Source organism: Prinia subflava, chromosome Z, assembly GCF_021018805.1.
Source record: "Prinia subflava isolate CZ2003 ecotype Zambia chromosome Z, Cam_Psub_1.2, whole genome shotgun sequence".
Taxonomy (NCBI): Eukaryota; Metazoa; Chordata; class Aves; order Passeriformes; family Cisticolidae; genus Prinia; species Prinia subflava.
The window spans coordinates 35,636,949-35,651,438 of NC_086283.1; the positions used below are offsets into that span (position 1 = coordinate 35,636,949).

At 37.6% G+C, this 14,490-nt stretch overlaps 1 protein-coding gene across 2 annotated transcripts in view; it reads left to right on the forward strand.

The window, feature by feature from the left end:
• Positions 1–14,490, forward strand: part of SKIC3 (SKI3 subunit of superkiller complex) — a 45,928-nt gene that overhangs the window by 13,326 nt on the left and 18,112 nt on the right. For both annotated transcript variants that reach the window (XM_063422832.1, XM_063422833.1), the window contains exons 12-28: positions 297–383; positions 472–575; positions 687–813; positions 2,026–2,205; positions 2,692–2,816; positions 3,282–3,535; positions 6,482–6,584; positions 7,285–7,461; positions 8,314–8,458; positions 8,627–8,705; positions 8,821–8,882; positions 9,000–9,056; positions 9,772–9,840; positions 10,749–10,823; positions 11,417–11,558; positions 12,774–12,867; positions 13,462–13,539. In XM_063422832.1, coding sequence (XP_063278902.1) covers positions 297–383; positions 472–575; positions 687–813; positions 2,026–2,205; positions 2,692–2,816; positions 3,282–3,535; positions 6,482–6,584; positions 7,285–7,461; positions 8,314–8,458; positions 8,627–8,705; positions 8,821–8,882; positions 9,000–9,056; positions 9,772–9,840; positions 10,749–10,823; positions 11,417–11,558; positions 12,774–12,867; positions 13,462–13,539 — 1,958 coding nt within the window. The remainder of the gene's footprint in view (positions 1–296; positions 384–471; positions 576–686; positions 814–2,025; positions 2,206–2,691; positions 2,817–3,281; positions 3,536–6,481; positions 6,585–7,284; positions 7,462–8,313; positions 8,459–8,626; positions 8,706–8,820; positions 8,883–8,999; positions 9,057–9,771; positions 9,841–10,748; positions 10,824–11,416; positions 11,559–12,773; positions 12,868–13,461; positions 13,540–14,490) is intronic.

Genomic DNA, 14,490 nt, shown 5'->3' on the forward strand with positions numbered 1-14,490 from the left:
ATGAAGAATAACATATTACATTTAAGATTGAATGGTTAAGCTTGAGCAGAAGTTGCTTCCCTTGTTTTTGTCACAGTTTCATTCTTTTTTGTTGTTCTTCATATTTCTTTACCTTTGTCCTTGCTCTCTACAATCTTGATCTTCATCTGAATTATTCTCAATCTTCTCACAGGTAATAGGGAAAACTTCTAAATGCTTGCTTGTCTTTATCTTCATGCAGTCTGTCTGCTTTTGACAATTTTGATTTCATAATGTGGGGGAGAATAAATTAATTTGTTTATTACTTGGTTTTCTAGATTGTAGATGGAAGCAGTGATCCAATGGTTTTAGCTCTCAGAGGTCAGGCTTATCTAAACAAAGGTTTAATGGATCAGGCTTCAAAGGTTAGTGCTTTTCATCATTACTGGGAGCTAAGTGCAATTCTTGGTTTGATAGAGGAAGTAACTAGGGAAAAATGACATCCTTTTGCAGATTTCACAAGAGCTTCTGTTGTCCCATCCTCATCTGGCTGAGGCCCATGCTCTAGAGGGTTACATCCATTATTCCCAGAAGAACTATGAACAGGCAGAAAAAAGGTAGACTTCTGTTTTCTTTCTTCTAACAGGGAAGTGTTATGGGAGGGTAGAATATAGTGTTTTGCAGCTTTTGAGAATTTGTCTGACCTGACCTGTGTTTGTTTTGTTTAGTTTTCTAAATGCTATTGAAAAAAAGGCTGGAACTGCAGAGTATCATCAGTACCTGGGGCTCACATACTGGTTCATGAGTGATGAGACAAAAAAAGACAAAGGAAAAGCACTCACGCAGTTCTTGAAGGTAAAGACTGTTTTAACTGTTCCTGTAAAATTAGTGTTTTCCTACATCAGAAGCCAAATATGGAAATACACTGACTGGAATGAGAGACTTGAATATTCTCCTTGTTGCAATGTATGAGCCTCCAGAGCCTGCAAACAAGGTTCTGCTGTGCAAAAAGGCATTGCAGGGAGCTGTGCAGTTACCTTGAATCTCCCTGCTTTTGTTTTCCTCTTTGCAATTAATTCTTTAAGCCTCTGAGTTGGCAAAACTTGGTGGTGATTCCCTCAATCTTCTCTCCTTGGGAGTTGGAAAGTGGAGGTCTCTAGATATCCAGCATACATCTTTGAAGACCTTTTGAAATGGGGTGGGCAGAATTCAAGTTGAAAAAACGCAAAGGGAAAAAGTTGGGAATGGTCTGTCCAAGGATGTAAGTTGGTAAAGGCCCATAATTTATATGCTTTTCCTGATCTTTGGTGTTTTAGTAATTGTGGCTTTTTCTCTCAACACAGATCATACCATGATCTGTGTTGAGATTCATCATACCATGATGAATCCAAAAGATTTTAGTTTGACATCTGTATTAGTAACTTGGAAGTATACAAAATAAAACTCAAGGCACTGTAAACTCACCATGTTTATGGTTTTTACTCATGATAGGTATCGGGAACTGAAATCATTGCTTACTGTTTGCACTTTAATAACAGCAGAGTATAGTGGCAAATGTAGTTGAACACTTCTTTTGGTTCTAAACCGTTTCATGCAATCTTTATTATTATTGACAAAGCTGTTTCCTGCTGCTTGGAGGCTGTGGGTTTCTTAACTGTAAGTAAATCTGCCAAGTGCATCTAAGAAGGAACTGAAAGTTTAGAAATGGCTGGATTTAATAGTGGTGTAATATGGTAGGAGTATGAACATAATTATTGAAACTGAGTAGAACATGGAAATTATGAGATGTCAAAAAGATTTACTTTTCTCCAAGCACAACTGTTTTAGCGCTTTGTGTACCAAATGCTTTGTGTCATGAGATTTGCAGCAGATTTTCCAGATAGCAGATTTTTTCCAGAAAGCTCAGGTAATCTGTGCAATTTTAAAATGAAGTTTGACAGCTCAAATGTATCATAGAAGTGGTTTAAAAAATATAAGCAGAGGGTGAACAAGTAGTTGTCAGTGAACATGTCTATGAGTATAATTCTTCAGAATGCTGTCTGATGTTGTGTTCGTATTTCCTTATAGGCTGCAAAATTGGACAGCTACTTGGGAAGTGCCTTTTGTTATCTAGGTAACTACTACAGAGACATTGCTGGAGACATAAGTAGAGCACGTGGTTGCTATAAAAAGGCTTTTGAACTGGATGAGACAGATGAGGAATCTGGAACAGCAGCTGTCAACCTAAGTGTGGAACTTGGAGACATGGTATTATACATTCAGAATGTCAGATTACTGCTGTTTTGTCATTCTTCTATTAATCCTTCTCTTTGAGGAATCACTTCAGGTGTCCTTTGTAGTTAAAATCAGGAAACAAATGTTCTGTCATCGCTTAGCAGCTTTTGTAGTTGGGCTTGCTTCAATTTTATGTTCCAGTTCCAAATTAAATGTATTTGGGGAGAAGGATGGGAGAACCAAACATAACGTTAGAGTCATCACGTGTGATATAGATGTAGGATTTTTTCAGTAGAGAACATAAAGTGAAAGCAAAGGGAAAGCTGGGGGATTTTTTTTTTTATTTAGCTTGTGTAACTTGTTTTTTCCATCCTCCACCTTGCTGCTTTGAGGAAAGCATAGAAAGTCATAAAAATCTTTTTGGGTTTTTTGTTCTTGTTGGTGGTGTTTGTTTGCGATTTTTTGTTGGTTTTTTTTTTTTTTTTTTGTTAACTAACTTGGCATTTGGTGCTTTGTTAGGACACTGCTCTGTCAATCCTGAATGAAGTAACTGAAAAAGCAAGACCTGGTACAGCAAAATGGGCCTGGCTTCATCGTGGACTTTACTACTTGAGAACTGGTCAGCCGTCACAAGCAGTGGCTGAGTAAGACAACTGGTGGTTGGTTTAAATCCTTTTCTACAAATCCCAATTAAATTGTCTTTTCTTATAGGATGTTTTCAAAATAACTTAAGTGATTATAGCTTGTACTTAACAATGGGAAATATATGTGAGCAAACTGTGTATCTCTTCAATTCAGTTCTAGAATTCACAGAATGTAGTCTTGTTAACATAGCAGTGTTTTGTACTAATAAGCCTGGTGACAGGCACAGACAAGCTAATATAGCACTGAATAGCCAGGGTAAGATACAATTCCTAAAATTGTGTAGTCCCTTCTGAAGATGAAAAAGGTACTATGCTTTGCTTAAAGATTCTATGTAATTGTGCATTTGTGTCCTAAAGAGTATATAACACAAAATTAGTGTCCTGAGCGTATACAATGAAAGGAAATAATTTATATTAAATTGTATCAAACTTCATTTAAATAAATTCATGTCTTGATATCTTCAGTTTGCAGGCAGCTCTCAGGGCTGATCCAAAGGATTCCAACTGCTGGGAGTCTCTAGGGGAGGCTTACTTTAACAGAGGTAGCTACTCAACAGCTCTGAAATCCTTCAGGAAAGCAAGTGAGCTGAACCCTGGGCTTGTGTACAGCATTTACAGAGCTGCAGCACTTGAGCAGATTCTAGGCAAATATGAAAATGCTATAGCTACCTATCAAGAAATTTTAAAGAAGACAGAAAACTATGTGCCTGCACTGAAAGGTAGTGTCTGAATTTGAAAGTGTTCACTTTTCCTCCCTTTACATACAGTTGTGTTTCAGTCTTTTGGAGGGGTTTTTGGTCTATTGATGTTTTCTTGTATGGAAGGACAGAACTGTATTTTGGGTATGTAGGGCTGTGAGGTCCCCTGCATGAAAGCTTGTTTATAGTAGCACAAATACCTGAAAAACTCTTAAATCATGATGAATGTGAGTGATCATTTCCCTTTCAAGTAAGTATGAAACTGAATTAATCCTATGGAGCTACCAGACCAAATGACTAGAAGAATTGAAGATACATAGAGGAAGGCAGCTAACAGTGCTGCCGTTTTACCTAAGCAGTAAAACACTGGCTCAACAGGCAATGAAATCAGACTGCCATTTCAAAGAGGTGGGCATATGCTGGTTTTCTTCTGCTCCTGACCATGCATTCCTCATTTCTTGTGTTAGTCCGGTGTTTCAGACCCATCTGAGCTTCTTAAGTAGTGAAAAATAGCAGTAAATCCCAGAGGTCTCACAAGTGTTACAGGTGGCAGGAGTATATAGGTATATAGGTAGGAGTAGAGAGAAGTGGGGCAATTGGAACTTCTTCCTTGTGATAGAACTCTGATTCAGAAGTTAGATAATGCAGGGAATGTATATAATTTTGATAAAAAATAAGTTGCTCTGTTTACATTCTCCCTGACACTTAATGTTCAATCGCTCTCACCCCCTATATCTGAAACAGGTGCTGTTTGCTGCTTAATGCTAGTTTGAATTTTTAATTATTTTTTCATTGCAAGTGAGACCTTTTGGTTTTTGGACAAATCTAAACTGATTCTTGTAAGACTTAATTCAGAAATGTTGGGTTATTATTGCAACAGTAGGTTTTTCATCTGAAAAAGTTAAGAGTGCGGCTGACACCTCTGCCTCCTTCTGTATAACTGCACTGGTTGTTTTCCAGACTAAAGTGACATGGCAAAAGCTCCATAATGGAGTTGGAGAGTATTGTATTTAGGCAGTTTTACTGGTTGTTGGGCAAGAGCTGACAGCATCAGCAGTTTGCAAAGGTGCTGTATAGACCTGTGCACATGCTTATGACTTTTTCAGTGTCTGTGGGTAACAGTTGACAGTGTTACTAGTATTTAAATGTTTTAAGAGTACTTAAGTACACAGTATCAAGATTCCCCCCCATAGTTGCCTTTGTACTTACTGTTTTCTTACATCTCCCAAGTCTTCTTTCATAATTGCTCACATCATAGTCTCTGGTTTGTTAGTTCTAAATCCTTTTGAGTCTCCAAACAGCCTTTACTTTCTTGGAGACTTCTTATGATTGTTTTGGTCCAGTATTTTAATTTTTGTGGACCTTCTTCAAACTCTCTGAAGTTCTTTGCTTGTCCCATCAGTGTTCATTTTCTACTATTCTGATCAATTTAAACAGTTTCTGAGTTGAGTTGTTGGAAGTATCTCCTCTAGTAGTTGAGAGAATAATTATACTGGTGGTACTTCAGTGCATCTTTTCAATGTGTTTTGATTTTGTGCTACTTAATATTTATTCTCCTTCTGTTCTAGTGTATCTTTTGTGTAATTTGGGGGAATAAAATCAATTTTGTTTTTTGATTACAGAGCATCTTGACATCTGATAAAGCTCATAGTCTTGGGACTTCTGCAAGGGGGCCAAAATAAAGACTCTTGCAAACCACTATTTTGGTATAGGTGCAGGTCTACAATAGCACGAGCAGGGTAGCTTTAGAGCTGTCAAAATAATACTAAGAATGAATGGTACTCATATCCAGTGACTTCCTGCCAGACAGAATCACTGCTAGTGCCAGCAAATGCATGAACCAAGCAGTTACTATTTCCAAAATGTTAGAAATTGTGACATATGATGCAGTTCCTTTCTAATAGCTGGAATTATTCCCAGTTGCAGTGGCTTGACCTTGTCTGGACATCAGTTGCCCACCAGTGGTGCTCTGTCACTCTCTTTCTCAGCAGGATGTGAACAGAAGACAAATGAAGAAAGTTATGGGTCAAGATAAATGCAGTTTAATAAAGCAAATGCAAAGGCTACATACAGAAGCAAAGGAAAACAAAATTTATTCTCTACTTCCTATCAGCAGATGATGTCCAGCCATTTCTCATGAAATAGGACTTCACTCTGCCTAGTCATTGCTCCAGAAAACAAATGTGATAACAAGTGTACCCCACTCCACCTCTTCCACATTTGTCTCAGCTTTTATGGCTGAACAGATGTGATGTAGTGTGGAATATCCCTCTCATCAGATTAGGTCAGCTGTCCTGGCTGTTTCTCCTCTCAGGATTTTGACCACCCCCAGCCTACTGCAGAAGCAGGGAATTTTGGAAAGCTGCCTTGATGCTGTTCCAAGCACTGTTCATCAGCAGCCAAAACACTGGTGTCTTATCAGCACCTTTCCAGCTACCAATACATAGCACAGTACTATGAGGGTTGCTGCAGGGCAAGTTAACCCAATCTTAGCCAGCCCTAATACACCATACGAAGTAAATTCTTATATAGATAGGATTAAATAATGTTGGCTTCAGGTTTTTTTCATTAAAGTCTTTTCCTTCTGCCTGCCCTGACATTCTTTTTTTTTTTTTTTTTTTTGTTTCTTAGGATTGATTTTTGACACACGTAAACTGAAAGTTGGTGTATTTGTCAAAGATGTAAAAAAGCAGATTTCTCAGGAGGGGCTAATTAATATTTGAAGGCAAACCTAAAGCTTAAATGCTATTTTTTTAGTAATTAATTAGGTTTGTTTTAATTGCCAAATGATTCCACAGTGCACATTTCACAAGCATTGTGGGTCTGTTGATTTTGTTACGTGTGCAGAGTATAAAGCTTTTCATAGGGCAGAATGTTGACCATGCTTCTGGGCTCCTTCCCAGCTGTGTTTTTAAGCATATCGTAAAAGCATTTCTTTTCACAGAGAATATTTTCTCTTACTTTCAGGACTTGGTGAGTGTTATCTCATGCTGGCAAGATCAGCCCTTGATAACTATTTGGATAGGAAGGCTGTGGATTACGTAGAGCAGGCCCTTGCATATTTTACAAGGTTGGTACTAAATATTCATTTATTTGATTTCTGCTGGTTTGTAGGTTGACAGACAGGAAAATAAGAGGTAAATGTTTGAAAATTTTCAGTTAAACTGAATCAAATGGACTAGGGCTTTGAATCTAGAAGTAAGAATGTGTTTATTTAAAGTAGTTTGAATAACAGATTCTGAACATGGACTGCTTAAATAAATGGCAATTACAGAGTAATTTGATTCCAAAAAAAGTGTGAAATGACACAGAGTTTTCTTGTGTAGTCCTCCTGATATATATGGATCAGGGAGGGGTGTATTCCTGTAAAATAATGGATAAGAGGAAAATGATTCCTTCCTTCTCTCATTGTTTTTGTTTTGCATTTCACACAAGATGTCCTAAACTAAACCTTGAAATAACTGCTGTTAGATGAGAAAATCCATCAAGTTTCTGCAGATGACTAATGTCTTGTAATACGACAATGCAAGAGTGCATGTAGTCAGCTGACATGTTGGGGTGTTTTTGTTTGGTTGGTTTCTATTTTTCTTTTTTTTTTAAACTTTGATCTTTTAGACATACAGCTTGAATAGGAAGAAACTGGAATGAATCCAACACCTCATTGATAATAGTGTTTAAGGTTGTGCCACTCTTCAAAGTGGCACTTTCTTTCAGAAAAGGATGTTGAAGTGTGTAAGTGGGTGTTGTGTGTGTTTTCCTTATAATTGTAGGGCAGTAAAGCACCGTCCTGATGTATCTTGCCTCTGGAAACTGTTAGGAGATACCTGTACTAGTGTGCATGTTATTTCACCAAGCAAAGTCAATGTTCAGGTACTAGGATCCCTTCTGAATACAAATGCAACCAAACAGACGCTGAAGAAAAATGAGCTTCTCATACTGGGAGGAAGGTAATATTCTTTTATTGTCAAGAGCTTCTCTGCTGTTTAAGACTTCATAGAGTCTCAAGTATTTTAGACTATATAATTTGTAGGAAATGAGAGACATGCTGATCTGTTGATCCCTGCATATTGGGTAAATAGATTCTCATACTTCTTGCAGGTTACGCTACTCATTTCTGGGGATATTTCCTGTATTGCCACAGTGCTGTCAGCATCTGCTCTTCTTCTTTCTGTCTCCAGGTGCATGATAACATTCTCCCTGCTGTTCCACAAATCACAACTGTTTAAATGCAGTGGTTGCAGTATTTGTGGACTAATTCTACCAGGACAACTGAATTTCAAATTAATACTTTCAGCCTTCTGTCTGTGTCTCTTTCTTGTAAAAAGTGTCATAAATTCACTGTTCTATGACTCTCCCTTAGCTTTTTTCAACTGGATCTGTAAGGCAAGAAATGTAGCTGCTTGGTGAATCTCAGCTATGATCTGTAAAGTCAAATACTTCCTAGGGTGAAGCCTGATGAACTGTAAAAATGACTGATGTTTGTTTTAAGTAAAAGCATGCATAATGTAACTGTCAGAGCTTTGATTTAATACCCACCTACATAACCACACCTGCGGTTTCGTAAGTGGTGGGCACTACAGATTGCTTTTAGACCAGGATGATTCTGATTCACATACAATAAGTGTCAGAATGAAAATGTGTTACTTGTTTTTTTTGTTTTCAGTTCTTGTCTGTTTTTGTTTGTATTTATGCATGTGTACTTGGTTTAGGTTTTTAAGCACTCTCTTTAGTGCTTTTTCAGCTTTCTGCTCTTCATATAGAGACTTGGAATAATGATTCTGTGATTCATATTCCTGTAGGTGTTATGGCAGAGCTTTGAAACTGATGTCTTTGCCTAGCATATGGTGTGATCTTGGAATAAATTATTATCGACAAGCAGAGCACCTCACAGCAGTGGGCGCTGATGTGAATGAGATCAGTGAACTGTTAGAGAAGTCTTTGCAGGTATTGCATCTATTTCCTGGTACATTCTTTAAATTGATGCTCATGCTTCTCTGCATACTCCCTCTGTACACAATAAAACCTACATCTCTGAATAAGTAAGTGTGTAAAGTCTTAATTTAGTCTTAATTAAAGTCTAACCATTATAATCCACATTTCATTTTCTTCCAGTGTCTCAAAAAAGCTGTGAGACTGGACAGCAAAAATCATCTTCATTGGAATGCACTTGGTGTAGTTGCTTCTTGTAGTGGTAAGTCTTCGGTGACAGCCCTAGATCTCTAACGTCCTAAATTAGAAGGCAGCTTGACTCATGGTGTTTTAAAATTCAGTTACATCTAGGTCTCCTTTTCTCTTTCTCCCCCCAGCTATTGGGAATTATGCTCTCGCTCAACATTCGTTCATCAAATCTGTTCAAGCTGAGCAAATTGTAAGTGCTGGAGACAGCTGCCGTCTGTTTCAAGTGGGCATTTAAGACATTTCCCCTGATGCACTGCTATTTCTGAGGAGTGTAATAATATATTTGTTTTAACTTTATTCTATTTAGAATGTTGTTGCCTGGACCAACCTGGGGGTTTTGTATCTGGCAACTGGAAACATTGAGGTAATCTATTCCCCATCCTCAAGTATAATTTTCCTTTCTGGTTTGTTTTTTTTAGGGAGTGTTCCTTTCAAATGCTCCATTCAAATTCAAAAAATATACATCCTTCAAAAGAAATTAGATTGGCACTTGAGGAATGCAGATAAATTAAAAATTTGTTTGGGGTAGGGGGCTAAGGTTAAATGAATTGTGAACTTCTGCTGAATTGACAAAGTTACTTTCCAACAGCTGGAATGAAAACTTACTGGAAGGACAGAAAAGTGATTAGTCAAACCAGGGCATGCCAGATTTGGCCAAGAACTTTTAGTTGTAGGTCATGAACTGAACTCCCAGTGTTTAAGTTCCCATAGATAGCAACTTTCTGCTCATCAGCAGATGTATGATTTACTGTAACAATCTGATCTTCAGAGTTTCTCTGGAGAAAAAATAGAGTACATCTTAAGTGAAGCATGAAGCTGTCATGCAGTTAAAGTATATCCTGTCCTGTTTGCTGATTGGAATTACAGAGATTTTGTTTGATTGCAAGTGTGAGGGTCAGATGATTTATTTCTCTGGGCAATGCATGTTCTGTGTGGTACAGAAGATGTTTTTAGTAGTGACCTAATTCAGTCCATTAAATCTCTTCTAGTACTACTGCATGTTAATACTTGTATGTACTCAGAAGTGCTCTGTTACCATGCCAGGCAGTTCAACAGCAGTGTTATGTTTGGTTCTACAGCAAGCTCATGAAGCCTTCAAGATAGCCCAGTCTCTGGAACCTTCTTACCTGTTGTGTTGGATTGGACAGGTATGATGAAAAATCATAAAACAGCACACCAAAACCAGTTGTCGAAGGACTTAAAATTCAGCTTAATAACTGGCACTTATTCATGCTCCTAAAAATTATATTTTAAGTAAAGGGAGCTTTTACTTCTTTTCTTTCTGTAGTGGTAATACAGTGGAAGCTACTGTGTTCATCAGACACACAGATATAATATTGTGAGTTCTCTAACAAACTAATAACAAAACAATCACTGTGCTCTGAGGCTTTTTATAGACAATTGTCAATAAACCTCTGTCTGTATAAGGGGATGGTTACTTCAGCTTCAGCTACACTACTAGTATAGTAGTATATTGCACCACCCAGCTCTCATCTCAGTCTCCCTTTCTAATGCCGCTGTCAGAGTAAGTTTCTATTGTACCTGGGACAATGCACTTCTCCTTTTCTGGGAAGTCCCTTCCTCCCTGCCGCTGAGAACTGATGTACTCCTTATGATATCTAGGCTATCTGTGAATAGTTGAGATACTTGAGACTTTTATGAGCATTACAGGTGAATTTCAAAATCTCATGCTGCTCATCTGCTAATGATATCTAATTGAAAACTGGATTCTAGAAAAGAACTAGCACACCACATATTGAAATTCAGCTCCTGTCAGATGTTGTTATAAATTGTTCTCATACATGCAAGTCTTTGTCCTGAAAATGTAGAGTAGCAGCCAAAGAGTTTAAATTATTGATTTAAATTATTGAACACAGTGGAGATTGCTTGTGTTCCTCTTGTGTTCATTTTGTTTTGAAAACCAATCTTGCTTGAAGACAATGAGAAAAAAGTGTCTTCATGTTGAATGCTTAAGATGTGCCTGAAATGTGCTAAGATTTTGTCAGCATCATAATTTTTAAAGTATGTGACCACAGCAACTCTTGCTTCTCCCTAGGCTCTTATTGCAGAGACCATAGGCAGCGATGATGCCATGGATCTCTTCAGGCACACGACTGAACTTAGTATGCATGTAAGTGTAACAGTTGTATTGTCCTGAAGTTTTTGTATATCCAGTCTTTCTACTTAGCAGATAATTTAGGTTTTCTTTAAATAGACATGTCTTGAATAGTGAAACAGTTACAGTCATGTCTCAGATGAGATCGCCTGGCCTCCATGTTGTTGTTGTATAGCAGGCTTTATAAAATTCTTTAGTCTCAAAGGTTCAAGAAATCAGCTTTATAAGTCATGAAGAAATATTCTTCATGTTCCACAGAACTGAACACACATCAAAGGCATAAAATATTTCTGGAGAGAACAAGGATATTGCCAGGACCCTGAGTTCTAAACCCCTCTTTCACAGCCTTTTTTTTTTTTTTTGTCTTGTCCCTACTATGATGCAGCACATTATATGAAAGTGTAAGAGTTTGCTTTGCTCAGAGGGCAAATTGAAAGTTGTGTGGAGCAATTCAATTTGGTATATTCTTCTGCTTAACACTGATGAAGATTTTTAGCCAAAATTCTCTCATAAAACATAGAATTATTATTATAATCTGTAATTATTTTGCTGTATCTTAAGCAGGTTTAATGATTCCTATTTTGGGGGGTGTCTGTTTGTTTCTTGAGACTGAGGGAGCAAAAGGCTATGCCCACTGGGTATGTTCAACGCTGCAGGATGAAACCAACAGGAACACTGAACTGTATCTGTACAACATCGTTCAAATGAATGCTATACCTGCAGCCCAAGTGGTCTTGAGCAAATATATAGGTAGGTGATTTAAATACCTCTCTAAGCTGTCATGGATTCAGAATGAACAGATACACCTGTACTAGTTCTGGACAAGAGAGGTCTGGCTGAGGTGGGGAAGGGCTTGTTAGTTGTAAAGTAACTGAAACAGGGTAAGCAAACCACTGACCAGTTTTTACTATCACACAACGATGAAATAGATGTGGGTTCTGTCTGCCTGCTCCTTCTAGCTGTTTCAAAGACCAGCAAAAATAGGGACCAGAGCCTTGTCATGCTTCTCATGGGGTGTTTGCTCTCAGACTGACTCGCTTTGCATGTATCTGTATGCACGAGTGAAGACAAATGCCAGATCGTCTGCCTCTGTGGTGTGATGCTTGGCAAAAGATTGTATCTGTGTGCTGTGTAGCTCTATATTCTTAAGTATATGATTTTGTTAACCTTTAGCAGGTGATGGACTCTGGTTTTGTGCACAGTTCCAAGCCAGCTTCCCTATAGTGTATGTCTAGCCTGGAAAACAGATAGAGCAAATGCAGATTTTCATTAGTCTGCAAGTATTCCTGTAAATAAACTATTTAAGTTATCTGTTTCTGACTTTTGAGAGCTAGAAAATACATCTCAATGTAAATGAGATGAACATCAGACTGTATTTCCTTGTGCCTTGATCTTAAGGGGACTCTGGAAAGCCTTCCTTCCTGGTCTGGGAAGTTACTAGTCTGAGATAAGTTGACAGCTGACCAATTTGTGCCTAGCAATTAATTGAAAATTACAAAATGACTAATCTTGGAAGGGGCCATAATGGGTCATCTGGTCTTACCTTGCTGCTCAAGCAGAGCTATGCTACAGAATTGTTTCAGAGTGTATTAAAAAGAAACATAGGATTCTAGTAGTATTTTACTGGAGTCAATGCCAGATTAATACTTTCACATTTCATTACAAAAAAAAAAAATTGCCTGCTTAAAAGCATAAAATATATTGAGTGCATTACGCATTAAAGTTACATCATAATATTTTAAACATTTTTTGAGCCAACCTCAAAAATAGATAGATGTTTTGGGTCATCTGTCTCTTCTGTATTTGCCTGCAAGCCTGTCAAATTTATTCTAGTGAGCAACTGACAGAAGCATTTGGCAAAGTGTTCGGTGCATGTACTATAGCTTCAATGTAGCAGTGTTTCTGTAATGCTTTTTCACAGCTTACTGATCTTGATTTTCTATATTGTCAATTCTGATTTTCTAGAAAGAAATCCAGATGATGCTTCTGCTTTCACAATGTTGGGGTTTTTGAATGAGTATCTGCATTTAAAACAACAGGCAGCCTATGCCTATGAGAGGTAAACTGCACACCCTTGGAAAGCTTAGAAAAGCTCCTTGATCTCTTTTCCGTGCACCAGCTGAAAAACTTAAGGGTTTTTCTTATCCTTAGATAAACTTTACTTTCTCAGTTCAACAGTACATTTCAATTAACTGTATTATAGGGGTGGGTGTGCAGATGTTCCTATACCAAATTTGGAAAGGCAGGACACAGAACTGGAAAAGTAATATCCTTGTATGTCTTACTTGTGTGTCTTACCAGGACATTAACTAATTCACTGTGTGGGATTTAAATGGAATTGAAGGAGAAGGCAAGCTTGGTTTAACTTTATTCTCTATCCCACTCTAACTAATGGAGCTGGTTGGCCTTTGGGTTTGTTTTGGGTTTTGTTTTTCCTCTCTCTTCTTTTCAAAGAGGGGAAGGTGGCAAATAAAATACTCTTTGGTGAACATGTTTGTTGATGCATTAAAACAGTATAATAGACTTTGTTTATATTTAATCAGCATAGAAAAGCTTTTGCATAAAACAGTTGTTCATTTTGCTCTGAGAACTGTGCTCAAAACATGCATCTTGTAGTTAGATGATAAGTAACATTCATTGTGGTTAATTGTAGGGCAGCTTCACTGCTGAAAAACTCAGAGGATACTGAGAGATACAATACGGCAATGCAAAACTATGGCAGGTCACTGTGGTAAGTGTCTGTGGACTTTTTGAGCCCCTAATTTTGGCTTTGGAGGTGATGAGTGCAGTGGTATGGTGAAAGGAGAGGCTTAAGGTGGAAGATGGTTACTAAAAATAATCTGTTAAACAGTATTCCTAGCTATAGGCAGATTTGACTGGAATTTGTATTTGCTCCAGAAAAGGGTAGTGTAATAAAAAAAATCATATTGCAAGGAATTTCTGTATGTCTTCATAGATTGTAAAGTATCAGTGATCCTCTTATCCTTTGCTTGGTACTAATGTGCCCTAATGTAGTCTATATATCATCTCGACAATAAATGGTGGGGATTTTTGTTTCTGTTTTTTTTTTTTACAGTCTTGACCCTTGAGCTATGTAATAGGCTTAGTCAGAATAAAATTGCTGCTTCAGGGTTTGTTCAAAATCTTTTCTACCTACCCTTTGAATTTGTATTGACTTTCACAACCTGAAGCATTCGAGGTTGGGGTATTCTGTGCATGTGTGTGGTCTTTCTGTGGATCAGCCGTGTAGGAAATGGATGTAGATGAATTCATAAAGCCTGACAGAAGGCTCACATGGTATGTATCCATGTGCAAACTTTGAGATAAAAAATGATGACTTAGAAATGCCATGAAATAGGACAGACATTGTTGAGAGAAAAATGGAACTGGAAACAAGTTTCAAATGATGGCCTTGCAAATAACACTAGATATTTTGGATAAATAGAACTATCAAAGAGGCATTGTAGTAGGACCCACGAGAGGTGATTTTAGATGACTGGCTTTAAGGCACTAGCAGCATTGTGTGGCAAAAACCGATAGACCAAGAAATGCTTATAATGTATTGTAATTAGGAAATAGTTGACTTCTGATGGTGTGAATTATAACATCTGTATTGTCTCACCCTTCACATGAGACTGGAAATGGAATAAAAATTTTAAAACACCTCTCAGTGTTTTAAAGT